Source organism: Balaenoptera physalus, assembly GCF_965194825.1.
Source record: "Balaenoptera physalus genome assembly, chromosome: 7".
Classification (NCBI taxonomy): domain Eukaryota; kingdom Metazoa; phylum Chordata; class Mammalia; order Artiodactyla; family Balaenopteridae; genus Balaenoptera; species Balaenoptera physalus.
Window position 1 is genome coordinate 121,964,763 of NC_138886.1, and position 13,063 is coordinate 121,977,825.

The 13,063-nt window shown below is 41.5% G+C and overlaps 1 protein-coding gene across 2 annotated transcripts in view; it reads left to right on the top strand.

Annotated features, from left to right (window-relative positions):
- The window catches only part of LOC309663991 (putative ATP-dependent RNA helicase DDX60), an 89,731-nt gene that overhangs the window by 14,700 nt on the left and 61,968 nt on the right, over window positions 1-13,063 (top strand). For both annotated transcript variants that reach the window (XM_082468816.1, XM_082468817.1), the window contains exons 9-13: window positions 5,036-5,177; window positions 6,445-6,600; window positions 9,258-9,363; window positions 9,815-9,930; window positions 11,540-11,700. In XM_082468816.1, the coding sequence (XP_082324942.1) occupies window positions 5,036-5,177; window positions 6,445-6,600; window positions 9,258-9,363; window positions 9,815-9,930; window positions 11,540-11,700 (681 nt within the window). The remainder of the gene's footprint in view (window positions 1-5,035; window positions 5,178-6,444; window positions 6,601-9,257; window positions 9,364-9,814; window positions 9,931-11,539; window positions 11,701-13,063) is intronic.

Here is a 13,063-nt window from a genome sequence, read left to right on the forward strand (position 1 = left end):
GAAACTGCAGGACGCTTTAGAATCTGATAATACAAAGACTGAACTCAATCTGAAAAGGATGACTTCTCTTAAGAAATGAAGAGAAGTTAAGTAACCCAAGTCTATGAGTAGGAGTTAGCAAGCTGGAGGGAGGCTGCACGCCAGATTCTAGGAGGTAAAGCAGCCTGTGTGATCGTGCTGAGGATGGCGTGACCGAGTGCCACTGGACTAGAGAGAACACAGGAAAGGGACAAAGTGGAAGGGGCAGGTCAGAGGCAGACCCCGTGGCCCCTGCAGGTGCTGTTAGGAGGGTGGAGACATAACCTGATGACAAGCACAGTGAGAGGCAGCTGGATGGTCCCTAGCAGGTCAGTGGCACTTTCATTTCAAAACAAGTGTCTCAGGTTCAGTGCGGAGGGCGCATCAGAGAGGTGAAACGTGGACTTGGGAGGCCAGTTAGGTGACTGTCACCTCCGTGCCTGTAAGTGGTGCTGATGTTGGGGACAAGGGCATGGGCAGAGGGCTGGGCAGTCGATCATGATTTGAGGTGTGGGGCTGACAGGTTTAGTGAGTGAGCGGCGGGGGCAGGGAGGAGTCGGAGGACAGTCTCCTCTTGAGCCTCCGGGGGGAGAGGAGGGTGCCATGGTCCACGGGATACTGGTGGAGGCCGCCGTGTGTTCAGTTTTGGAAAGAGTGCGTTTGAGGGTCCAAGGACATACGCAGATGGAGGTACCAGGTGCGCTGTGTTAATACTGGTTTGGAGCTCAGCAGAGCGGGGTGAGTTGGAGGTAAAGACTGGGAGTCATCAGCCCACGGATGTTCATGTAGTGGACGAAATTATGTTGGGAGAGAGATGAGAAGAGGGCCCGGGGCAGAGACCCGAGAAAGTCCAACATGCAGTGGTCCCGCATAGGCTGAGGTGCTGGAAAGGAGCTGCTGAAAGGGACGGAGAGGAGAGAGGGGAACGGACGGTTCTGAGAGACAGGAACCGTGTCTCCCAATGTGGGCGTGGCTAATAGGATCAGGTGTGTCGAGAGCTGTAGGGGGTCCAGGACTGAGCACAGTCTACTGGGTTCAAGGGCACAGGGCTCACTGCTGATGGGAATCAAGAGGCAGGGGAGCAGAGTGATGGGGGGAAAAGTCAGTGTCAGTGATTCACAGGTGAGTGGGAGGGAAAACAACGGTGGAGAGGACTTTCTGTGCAAGAGGCTGAGGATAAGGGAACGCAAAGGGCAGAGCTGGCACCTGGGTCAACGGAGAGTGCTTTGCAGCTCTGTTCACAACAGCCAAGACACAGAATCAACCTAAATGTCCATCAACAGAGGAATGGACAAAGAAGATGTGGCACATACATACAGTGGAATATTACTCAGCCATTAAAAAGACTGAAATAATGTTATTTGCGGCAACATGGATGGACCTAGAGATTGTCATACTGAGTGAAGTAAGTCAGACAGAGAGAGACAAATACCGTATGATATCACTTATATGTGGAATCTAAAAAAGACGGTACAAATGAACTTATTTACAAAACAGAAACAGACTCACAGACATAGAAGACAATCCTATGGTTACCAGGGTGTGTAAGGGGGGAGGGATAAATTGGGAGATTGGGATTGACATATACACAGTACTCTGTATAAAATAGATAACTAACGAGGACCTCTGTGTAGCACAGAGAACTCTACCCAATATTCTGTAATGACGTATTCAGGAAAAGAATCTAAAAAAGAGTGGATATAGGTATATGTATAACTGAATCACTTTGCTGTACACCTGAAACTAACACAACATAGTAAATCAACTATACTCCAATATAAAATAAAAAATTAAAAAAAGAGTGCTTTTAAAATGACAGATGGAGCATGTCTAAATGCTGATCGTGGAAACTAAGAGAGGACAGGATGAAAATACAGGGACAGTGGGGTGAGAGGGGAGGGGGTGTGGAGGATACCCTTCTCTGGAGCGAGGGGTATGGCCGTTCTTACAGGAGAGAGTGAAGAAAGAATGGGACAGAGTGGCCGTGACGGACGTTGTAGGGTCTGTTTACAGGTCCTGCTTGCTGGTGTGAGTTTTCTCTGTGAAGTAGGGACAAAGTCATGTGCTCAAAGTCATGTGCTCAAAGTCATGGCGAGGAAGCAAGCCCGGAAGCTTAAGGACAGTGAAATATGTGGGAAGTATTTACTGGAGGTGGGGAAGAGTAAGCTCTGCTGAGAAAGGCACACCACTCTGTCCTGCCTGGCACTTTGGAGGCTTCCCCTGACGTATTTGACAAAAGAATTATAGTGGCACCCGTATGTGTGATCATATACTTTTCTGTGTCCAGTGGGTCTTAACCACATGGCTGTAGGCACAAGGAAGCCAGCTGATGGGATGATATGTACAGAAAGGAACAAGAGAGTTTAGGCGGGGAGGACGCCCTTGGTGGATTTGTACCATTTTATGGAAAAGAAGACAGGAAAAGAGGTTTTCGTATCTTTGCAAGGGGGTGGTGCAAATGCTGGGCTAGGAAACAAAGCACCAGAGACAAGCTACAAGGACCCTATCGTGCAGGGAGAGAAGAGAGGGGCTGCTGACCTGGGGGGCCTGGGTGATCAGTAAAGGAGTGTGACGGCCATTACACGGGGCTGGAAGGATGGGCCAGTGGTGGGCGTGAGGAGCCCCTCTTCGGGGCTTGGCAGGCAGACGGACTGTCGTTCCCTGGCCTGTCTCTCCCTCTCCTTTACTTCCCATCTTACTGGAAATGCCTGCCACTCTCTGCCTGAAGATTTGATCTTCTGGGTCTGAAATGCTGGGGTGTAATGCCCCACCGACGGCAGGTGAGGGCTGGGTGCAGGAGACCCCAGCTTCCTTACACGTCGGGGCAGGTAACCCTGAAATGTGCTCTGTGCTCTCCGAATTCCCCGGTGGAATTAAGCTCTGGTTGTCCACAGGGGTCATGGGTTGGAAAACATGTTCCTTATTGGTTTTCTTTTCTTTCCCGTTTCACTTCTGCATCCCCTGACGGGCGCCTCTTGAGAGCAGTCACAAATTAATGCTTTTCCTTGAAGTTGAGGCTCGGGGTCTGCTTCATGGGGGAGCCCAAACCAAGGCACGGACGGAGAGCAGGTCCTGGTGATGACGGTCACGGGTATGTCGCGGAGAATGTGACCTGGGTCAGAGGGGGGAGGGGCGTCACTGGATACAAGACATTCAAGAAGTGTCGATGGCATCGTCCTCTTGGAGGCTGAAGTTATCTGTGGTGCTGGTGAAACTGTGCTCCAGGCAGGAAAGTCATCGTTATTTGGGGTCGTGGAGGAGCTAGGAGCATGGTGAGGAGGGGCTTCCAGATGGAGCAGACAGATGGAAGGCAGGCTTTTGGGCCGGGGTAGGAGGATATGTTGGAAGTGACGAGGACACGCCCTCTTCTCCATCCTGTGGTCAAGCCGTGCATGGAGCCGGGTTGCAGAGGAGGTGCTTGTTCATCGGGAAAGGCTGCGATCCGCACTGTGGTCCCCTCTTCCTCACTTTTCCATCCTCAGCAGACAGGTGTGTCAGAACCACACAGAAAGGAATTATTCAGGGCTTATTAGCCTTTTTGTTCTGGGGCCCCTATGGCTATCTGATGAATGCTATGGCCCCTTCCTCAGAATAATATAAATGCCTAAAATAAGGTTCTTAGGGTTACAGGGAAATCAGTTATGGTGAAATACCCTTATCAAAATATTATAACTGCATCGTTTGTGATATAGTAACACATGTGCTTCTTTGTTACTACATTAGATAATCAGATAAATACCGTACTTTCAATGGATGGTGAGTGTCAACAATATCTTGATATGTTTGCAGTGCTTATAATGAAAACATCTGTGCTCCCTACTGGTGCCCAATCCCAGCTACCGCTTGGGAGTGACGGTATTTTGTCTGGGTTTGCAATGGAAGAAAATACAAATTTTGCCACAGGTTAGCAAAAATAAAAATGTAATTTTCTGACCCAAGTTCACGGACTCCCCGAATTCTATCAGGTGAAAAACGTCTGTGAAAACCTCTTTTCTGCACTACCTCTCCCTCATAAGCCTGGCCTCCAGCTAGACTGGCAGGTGCCCTTACTTTGGGGATTGGAAAAACAAAAGCCAAATTCCTGGCTTTTAAAATAATAATACATGGGAACATATGTATATGTATAACTGATTCACTTTGTTATAAAGCAGAAACTAACACACAGTTGTAAAGCAATTATACTCCAATAAAGATGTTAAAAAAATAAAAATAATAATAATAATAAAATAAAATAATAATACAGTAAGTCCCCTACATACAAACCTTCAAGTTTCGAACTTTCAAAGGTGTGAATGTGTGTTCGCATGTCCAGTCACATAAGTTAGTTCATGTGTCTGGCATGCATTGTCCTGTGCGTGGTTCCTCTACAAGTGGTTGTGCTTTTGTGCACTTTACTATCCTGTAAAGTACTATCCTGCGTTCCACTTCTATTGGATAACGCTGAGTTAAAGTTCCACATCCATATAGATAAAGAGATTATTCACCTTTGGAGAGCCTGGGTGAGTTATCGTGTGTAGAGCAGAGAAGCCTCCGTTTTTCCCTCTCAGCCCAACTCCCCAAACTCGAACGCTGCCTAAAGGAAGGACCAGGTTTGTGTGCTGAGGTTGCTTGAGTCGCGTCTGCCCTGAACAATCAAATGCCCTTGTTTTAAATGCTCTTTTGACCCGAAAGTAACATTGGAAGCATTAAACCCTGAGGAAAGAACAGAGGCACATTTGAAAGCAGAAGTATTTCTGTAGTCCCGTATCTGTGGGAGAAAAGTTGTAAGAGTCAAGTACGGATTTCTGTGATTGGGAATAAGGACTATACCGAATTATTCTTGGTCAGCCTGATTTTATTTTAATCTTTCAAGGTGTGACACGTTCATTATGACCCAGCCTGGAAGGGCTCACATCCGTAAGAATGGGAAGAGCCCAGCCCACTTGCCTTTCAGTTGGATTATTGAGATGTTTGAAGTATTCTAGCTTCTTGCTAATATAAAAATTGTCACTAACTTGGTTTTTATTTCCAATTTCAGAAAAAGTGGTGTGAATACTTCATCCTAAGTAATATAGACGTTTTTGAATCTTGGAATCTGAATTTAACTCACCTTTCCGACTTAAGTGATGAGCTTTTATTGAAGAATATAGCATTTTACTATGAAAATGAAAGTGTTCAAGGTACCACCCTAGTATGTTATAATAATTATGCCTTTACCCAGAAATAAACATTATAAAGGATTTAAAGCTTCAAAATTCTTTTCCTATACTTGCAACATATAGCAGTCATTTTCTTTCAGATATTTGTTTATGCATGTGTATAAGTGTTACTTAGTTGCAATCAGAGTGAATGTTGTATTTTAAAATATTTTTAAATTTATTTATTTATTTATTTATTTATTTTTGGCTGTGTTGGGTCTTCGTTTCTGTGCGAGGGCCTTCCCCGGCTGCGGCGAGCGGGGGCCACTCCTCATCGCGGTCGTGGGCCTCCCACTGTCGCGGCCTCTCCCGCTGCAGAGCACAGGCTCCAGACGCGCAGGCCCAGCAGCTGTGGCTCACGGGCCCAGCCGCTCCGTGGCATGCGGGATCCTCCCAGACCAGGGCCCGAACCCGCGTCTCCTGCATTGGCAGGCAGACTCTCAACCACCGCGCCACCAGGGAAGCCCTAAAATATTTTTAACTTAATATTACTCCACAAGTATTTTTGGAAAAAATACATCTTTGGGAACTTGGCATTTCTAGATAATTTTAACAGGTGAATTTTTCAGTTAAATATATGCAGAACATTTTTCAGAATATTTACTCTAATTAATGTAATCATGTACTACTATTAGATATTTAGGGAATTTTAAGTTTTTCCAAAGATAAAGCTGATTTATATATTTATTGTATATAATTAATTTTTCTTTCTTTGAATAATTTTATTAGAAGAAATCTTCTGCTGTTTATTCGTAGTCAAAGAAAAATAAAAGACATTTTAAGAGAACTATAACTGATTGAGCATTATTGAAGCTTCTTTGACCTCTAAGATTTGGTTCCTACATATTGCAAGTGTTAGAATGAGTTAGCTACAAATAAATTTAGCAATCCTCTACAAACTTTCTCATTTTTGAAAAATCATAGTTTTATTCTGTTTTATTGATTATGAAGTTATGTGTGACATAACATTTTTTTATTACCTTGAAGAATAGTTAGATATTCACCATCTGTTATTGTTAGTTAAGACAGTTATAATGTTAATAGTTATCAAATACGGAAACAGGATAAACTTTAAAGTCTCCAGTCCCACAGTCAACACTAGGGACCGTTTGGCTCTAGGTTCAGTGTGGCACTCACAGAAAATTTCACTGTTTGACAAGTATTTCAGAGCTCTGTGAATTTAGTCAAAATGTGTGCTTCTGTGTATGTGTGAATGACTTTCAGTGTTTACTACTTTGAACTCATGTAGGGCTACATTTGAATTTGGGAAATGTCATTATGAAAGATTATGAACATCTCTGGGATACTGTATCAAAGTTGGTCACAAAGTTTGATGTTGGAAAGCCATTTCCTCTGAGAACAAAACAATTTCCTTTTCTTAAAAAGGATCCATCACCAATCAAAGGTAATAAATCTCTAAATTAATTTGAAATAAAAGCATCGTTCCTCTGAAAATGTTTTGAAAGCACCAGTAACTAAATGTTGCAAGTATAAATAATTTTCGGGTACTATGCATTTAAAATGACCTATATTGTCATATCCTTGGGGGCGATAATACTTTGAGTATAATTTTGAACAGTGATGTGTTTTCCTTGTAACTAATGTTGTTGCCAATTTTTAAGAAAGCCAGATATATGTGACTTCCATTTCTATCAATCTGGAAGTGTAGATCAAGTGAAAAATCTCTTGTGCGTAATGATGGAAATGTTAGATAAGAGACCAAACATCTTTTTACAAAATCGTAAGCAAGCTCAAAACAATAGGAGGGAAATTCCAGGAGCCAAACATGAAGGGAGAGACTGATCTCTGGGTCACTCTGAGAATTTCTAATTGTAGGTCTGCCCTCCTAAGAATCTGGGTTTCAGTGTACTCAGTCAGCAGAGTCAAGACAACTCTAAGCCGGAAAATAACCTTAAAGCGATCAAAGGAATCTGGCGTGTTCTCTGTAGAGGAACATCATCATATACCCTGGTTTTACAGGGCTTCTCTGCCACATACGAGTGCACATGCAAATTTATAAACAGCAGAGAAATAAGCCCCCAGACAAACAGTAAGCTGCAAAATGAGAACTCTTAAGTATTTCAGATTTTGTAATTACCAAAAGTAGAATATACTATATGTGTGTTTAAAAATGCTTGAAGAAATAAAATATGAAATTTGAAACATGAAAAAATAACAAAATGATAGAAAACATCTTCACATTTTAAAATAATCAAAGTTGTAGAAATGAAAAGACTGTCAATGGATAGGTTCAAAAGCTGATTGGATTTGGCTAAAGCGAGAATTTGTGAGCTAGAAGTAGATCAAAAGAACTACAGGTACAATAGCGATGAACACGTTACATACCTTAAATTTACACAGGGTTACATGTCAGTTATATCTCAAGCTGGAGAAATTTTAAAAGAACCGGAAAACAAACAAAAGAAATAGAGAGAAAAAATGATAAAATACATGTTAAAAGACATGGAAGACAGAATGAAGCTGTCTAACCTTTCATTCATTTGGAGATTTGGAAGGAGAGGCCGAGCCAGTGTAGATTGGGCCGTATTTGACGAGACCGTGGCTGGCATTTGCCTGGATGATGAAAGACAGGGATTTGCACACTCAGGGCGTATGATGAGTCCCGAGTGGGACAAAGCAAACATATGCACATGCACACACACAAATACACACTAGGCACGATGCAGTGGGATTAGAGAATGTAAAAAATAAATATCTTAAAAGGACCAGAGTTACTTACAAAGGAATAAAAATTAGTTTCTAATAATAGACTTTCCCAAATATCATGATAGAAGTCAGAACATAATGAAATCGTATGTTATTCTTAAAATACAGTTTAAGAAATGAGTAGCGTGGACATTTTTCAAAATACAAACGCTGATTTATCCATCATCCTTTCATCACTGGAGACATTTCTATATCATGAATTTCAGGAAGAATAAAATGACTCCAGATGGAAAGTGACAAAGAAAGCTAAGGGGGGTTGGGGATGTATTGATACAAGTGTATTTTTCAGAGTACAGGGGAAGAATATATATCCCCTTTCATTATGTCAGGATGAGTTCCACCAGACAAAGACGCTTGAGAGCAAGGAGTTTATTGGTCCCAGGAAGATCCAATAAGGGAGTGCTTAGGCAATACCAGGAAGAAAACACAGTCAGTGCAGGGCGTGTTAATGAGTAGGTTTCCACGTGGGCAACTACAGGTAAATTTTACTGGTAATCCTAGAACTGTGTGCAAACCACTTTGGAGATGTCTTACCCAAAGAGCAAGGTAGCTGGGGTATTTACCTTGTGACTTTCTTCAAGTCTCGGGGGGCATGAAATCCTTAGGACTCTGGCTGCACCCAAGGCTGTAAGAAGAAAGTGCTCAGGGAGAGCTGTAGGGACTCATAGGAAGGTTTCAGGCAAACGCAGGAACAGTGAACGTCAAGGAAATAACGAGCAGAGCAATTGCAGCTCACATAGAATTATGAACCAGACACTGGATAAAGGGACATTTGTTAGCCAGCTATTGTATATACGATCAATATGTGACGTGTGATATCCATCTATCATATGTAGGTGTACATGGGCATAACATCAAGGAGGATGTAAGAGAAGACTAATGATATCACATAATTTCATTGACATCTGTATTTTCCCCCTACTTTTTTATTTTATAAAAGTATATATGTAAGAGATTTCTGAGTGAGACTTCCATATTTAAATTCCTTGTCTCATAATAGGAACTAAGAAAAGGAACAAACGTTTGAAATAGGAAACATAGGTGTTTTTCTGTCTGTCAGTGTATCTGTTCATCCATCCATCCATCCATCCGTCTATCTATCCTTCTATCTACCTACCTACATGCCTAAATGCTGCCTATTTCTTTATATTCTGCTGTGTTCCAGAATGTTTTAATGTGGAAAATGGCTTTATGGGAAGGGCTGGAATTGATTAATGTAAATAAATAAGATCAATGAAACATGATGTTGTTTTAAATGTGAAATTTTAGAAAATGATGTGTAACATTGCTGTATTGAAGTTTCACATTTGACCTTGTCTTACTACTTTTTTACAGATACCTCCAAGGAAAAGATGGCTAATTTGGGTTTTATTCCAGTGTCATGTCAGGTGGTTGATAAGTTTGCTGGGGACATTTTGAAAGATTTGCCTTTCCTAACGAGGTATGGGGGCCACTGGGTGGAATGGATGAATTACTCATTAAAGCTTTTACAAAGTTCGACAGATTATTTATAAAGAGGTTATATTAGATGTAACATGTGTTTGTAACACATAATGAGTTTAGTTTCAAATTTACCAATGTCTTGTGATCATAACTAGCTTAAAAATCAACATAGTTTTAACCTAAGAGTAAAATCATTCCAGCTGTGTGTTTGTAATTAATGAATGAGTGGATGAATATTTGTTGATGTCGATGGCACGAGATATGGGGTGGATTCTGGGTTCTGAAGCCCCAATAAACTGCTCTTTGGATTCTACCACCCACATTATATCTCGGAAGGAGGAAAGGTGGCTATGATTTTTTTTAAAAATTATTAAAAAATGAGATCTATGCTGTGCTATACTTGGAGGCATGCAATTTAAAATGTGCCTATATTTCTTTTCATCTCATAGCGATGATCCTATTGTAACTTCACTGGTCAAGCAGAAAGAATTTGATGAGCTCGTGCACTGGCATTCCCACAAACCCCTTAGTGATGATTATGACAGGACAAGGGGTCACTTTGATGGTGAGTCCTGCGATTCTGGTGAAATACCTTAAAATCTATTTCACTCTCTGCCTTTTATGTTACAATGAAAAATTTTTGTATTTCTTGAATAACAATAATGTACACGATATGTAGATATATGTCAGTAAAGAGGGTGAGGAAAGAGCCCCACTTTGCTGACAGTCACGTGTACACGGGCACACAGCTGTCTTAAGAGCAAGTGCACAGAGATGGCATTTGTCCCACAAAAGTTAGAAGCTGTTTTAAGCTAAGACAGTTTATAGTTTAAGACATCTGTGTGCTCCTTGATGGCAGAAATATTGAGGCTATAGGCTTTCAAGCAGTTGCAGCTGCTTTCATGTCACCCATAACAAGGGCAGCAGTTTACCCACCTTCACGCTCAGGATGGAGGCTGTGGCACCACTGAGAGCAAGTCAGCCGAGACTGACTTAGGGACCCTTCTCCCCGGCTCATCCCTTGTCTTCTTTTGTCTACCCCATGCTCACCCCCACCCTTCTTCCAGTGGACAGAACTTACCTTCAGAAGAACCTAAGAGTGGACCTAGTAAGCATGTTCCCACGAAACACTTCCCAGCCTGCTGTTATAAACAACTACTAATATCCTGAAAAATACAAGGGAGTTTTTAGATTAATCATTAACATCCTTCGGAGCCGTTTGATTTACATATGTAGATACAGATATAGAAAAATCAGCCTGCTTAACTAGGCCCTTGAAGTGAGTGCTGTAGTTTTCTCTGGGGATGGGAGTAAGTCAGACCTTGAGTGTTGGGATTTCCTATGTCATTGGATTTTTCCACAGTGAGTCTTTCTGAGCTGCCAAGTTCTTGGCTCTGTGGCCATGGTCTGGAGTAAGGATTTTTCTGTCAAGTGATACAAGAAGCCATGATACCCTAGATGGATAGCTTCCTGATTTGGCCTTGACCTTCCCCCTTCTTTTTTTTTTTCTTTAAATTTATTTATTTATTTATATTTTTGGCTGCGTTGGGTCTTAGTTGCTGTGCGCGGGCTTTCTCTAGTTGCGGCGAGCGGGGGCTACTCTTCGTTGTGGTGCACGGGCTTCTCACTGTGGTGGCTTCTCTTGTTGCAGAGCATGGGCTTCAGTAGCTGTGGCACGTGGACTCAGTAGTTGTGGCTCGCGGGCTCTAGAGCGCAGGCTCAGTAGTTGTGGTGCACGGGCTTAGTTGCTCCACGGCATGTGGGATCTTCCCAGACCAGGGCTCGAACCCATGTCCCCTGCATTGGCAGTGGATTCTCAACCACTGCACCACCAGGGAAGCCCTACCTTCCCCCTTCTTAACTTCATTCACAGGGCACAGAACAGAAGTGATGCCCAGAATCTGTCATTCTTTGTAGCATCCTGATATTTGCTTTGAGAAGTGTACAGTGAAAGGGTGTTTTGTCGCTTGCATCCTTCAAATAAAGTAAGGAATCATTCTGTGGACAAGAGGTAGTGTGATTTAAGATTCCTTCTTTAACAAAAGTCATCAGCCTAAGTTACTGTTCCAAACTAAAAAGAAAAGTGCACGTGTGTGTGGGATGGTGTGAAGGATTAGTGAGAACGCTGTTGAAAATATGTAGTAGTGTTGCATTTTAAGTCTTTTCTTTTCCAGAAAAATCTAGAGATCCTCGTCATCTTAGATATTTGCAAATGTATCATCGTTTTCAACGATTTTATGGGGAGTCATTAGAATCAGTCTCTTCAAAATTTGTTGTACCTCAAGCTATCAAGCCAAAGAAGAATTTCTGTGAACCCAAGAGCAAAAAGATACAGGTAGGTTATATTCATTCTATCAAATATTTTTTTACTTTTCATTGTCCTTCTTTATTGTTATTTGTTCAATCCCTTTGATAGTTGCTTTCCATGCTACGTTTTTAGAAAAGTAAAGGGATGGGAAAGATACTCCATGCAAACGGAAACCAAAAGAAAGCAGGGGTAGCTATACTTATACCTTAGAAAATAGACTTTAATACAAAGACTGTAATAAGGGAGATAGAAGGTCATTATATAATGATAAAGCTGAAAACCTGAAAGCTTTTTCTCTAAGATCAGGAACAAGACAAGGATGCCCAGTCTCACCACTTGTATTCAACATAGTATTGGAAGTTTTAGCCAGAGCAGTTAGGCAAGTAAAAGAAATAAAAGGCATCCACATTGGAAAAGCAGTAACACGGCCTGTTTGCAGATGACAGTATATTATATAAAAACCCCACCAAAAAACTGTTAGAACTAATAAATGAATTCAGTAAAGTCACAGGATACAAAATCAATACACAAAAATCTGTTGTGTTTCTATACACTAATGATGAACTATCAGAAGCAGAAATTAAGAAAACAGTCCCAATTACAATTGCATCAAAGAGAATAAAATACCTAGGAATAAATTTAACCAAGGAGGTTACAGTATGTTGAAAACTACAAGACAGTGATGAAAGAAATTGAAGAGGATACAAATAAATGGAAAGATAGTCTGTGCTGCTCATGGATTGGAAGAAAGAGTATTGTTAAAATGTCTTTACTGCCCAGTGCAATCTATAGATTTAATGCAATCCCTATCAAAATTCCAATGGCATTTTCCACAGAAATAGAACAAACAATCCTAAAATTTGTATGGAGCCATAAAACACCCTGAATAGCCAAAACAATCTTCAGGAAAAAGAACAAATCTACAGACATCACACTCCCTGATATCAAGCTATATTACAAAGTTATAGTAATCAAAACAGTATGGTATTGGCATAAAAACAGGTACATGGGTCAATGGAACACAATAGAGAGCCCAGAAATAAACTCAAGCATATATGGTCAATTAATTTATGACAAAGGAGGTAAGAATATACAATGGAGAAAAGACAGCCTCTTCAATAAATGCTGTTGGGAAACCTGGACAGCTACATGCAAAAGAATGAGGCTTGGAACCCTGTCTTATACTATACACAAGAATTAACTCAAAATGGATCAAAGACTTCACGACCTGAAACTGTAAAAGTCCTAGAAGAAAGCATAAGCTGTAAGCTCCTTAGCATTGGTCTTGGTGATGATTTTTTGGATTTGACACCAAAGGCAAGGGTAACAAAAGCAAAAATAGACAAGTGAGACTGTATCAAATTAAGAAGATTCTTCACAGCAGAGGAAA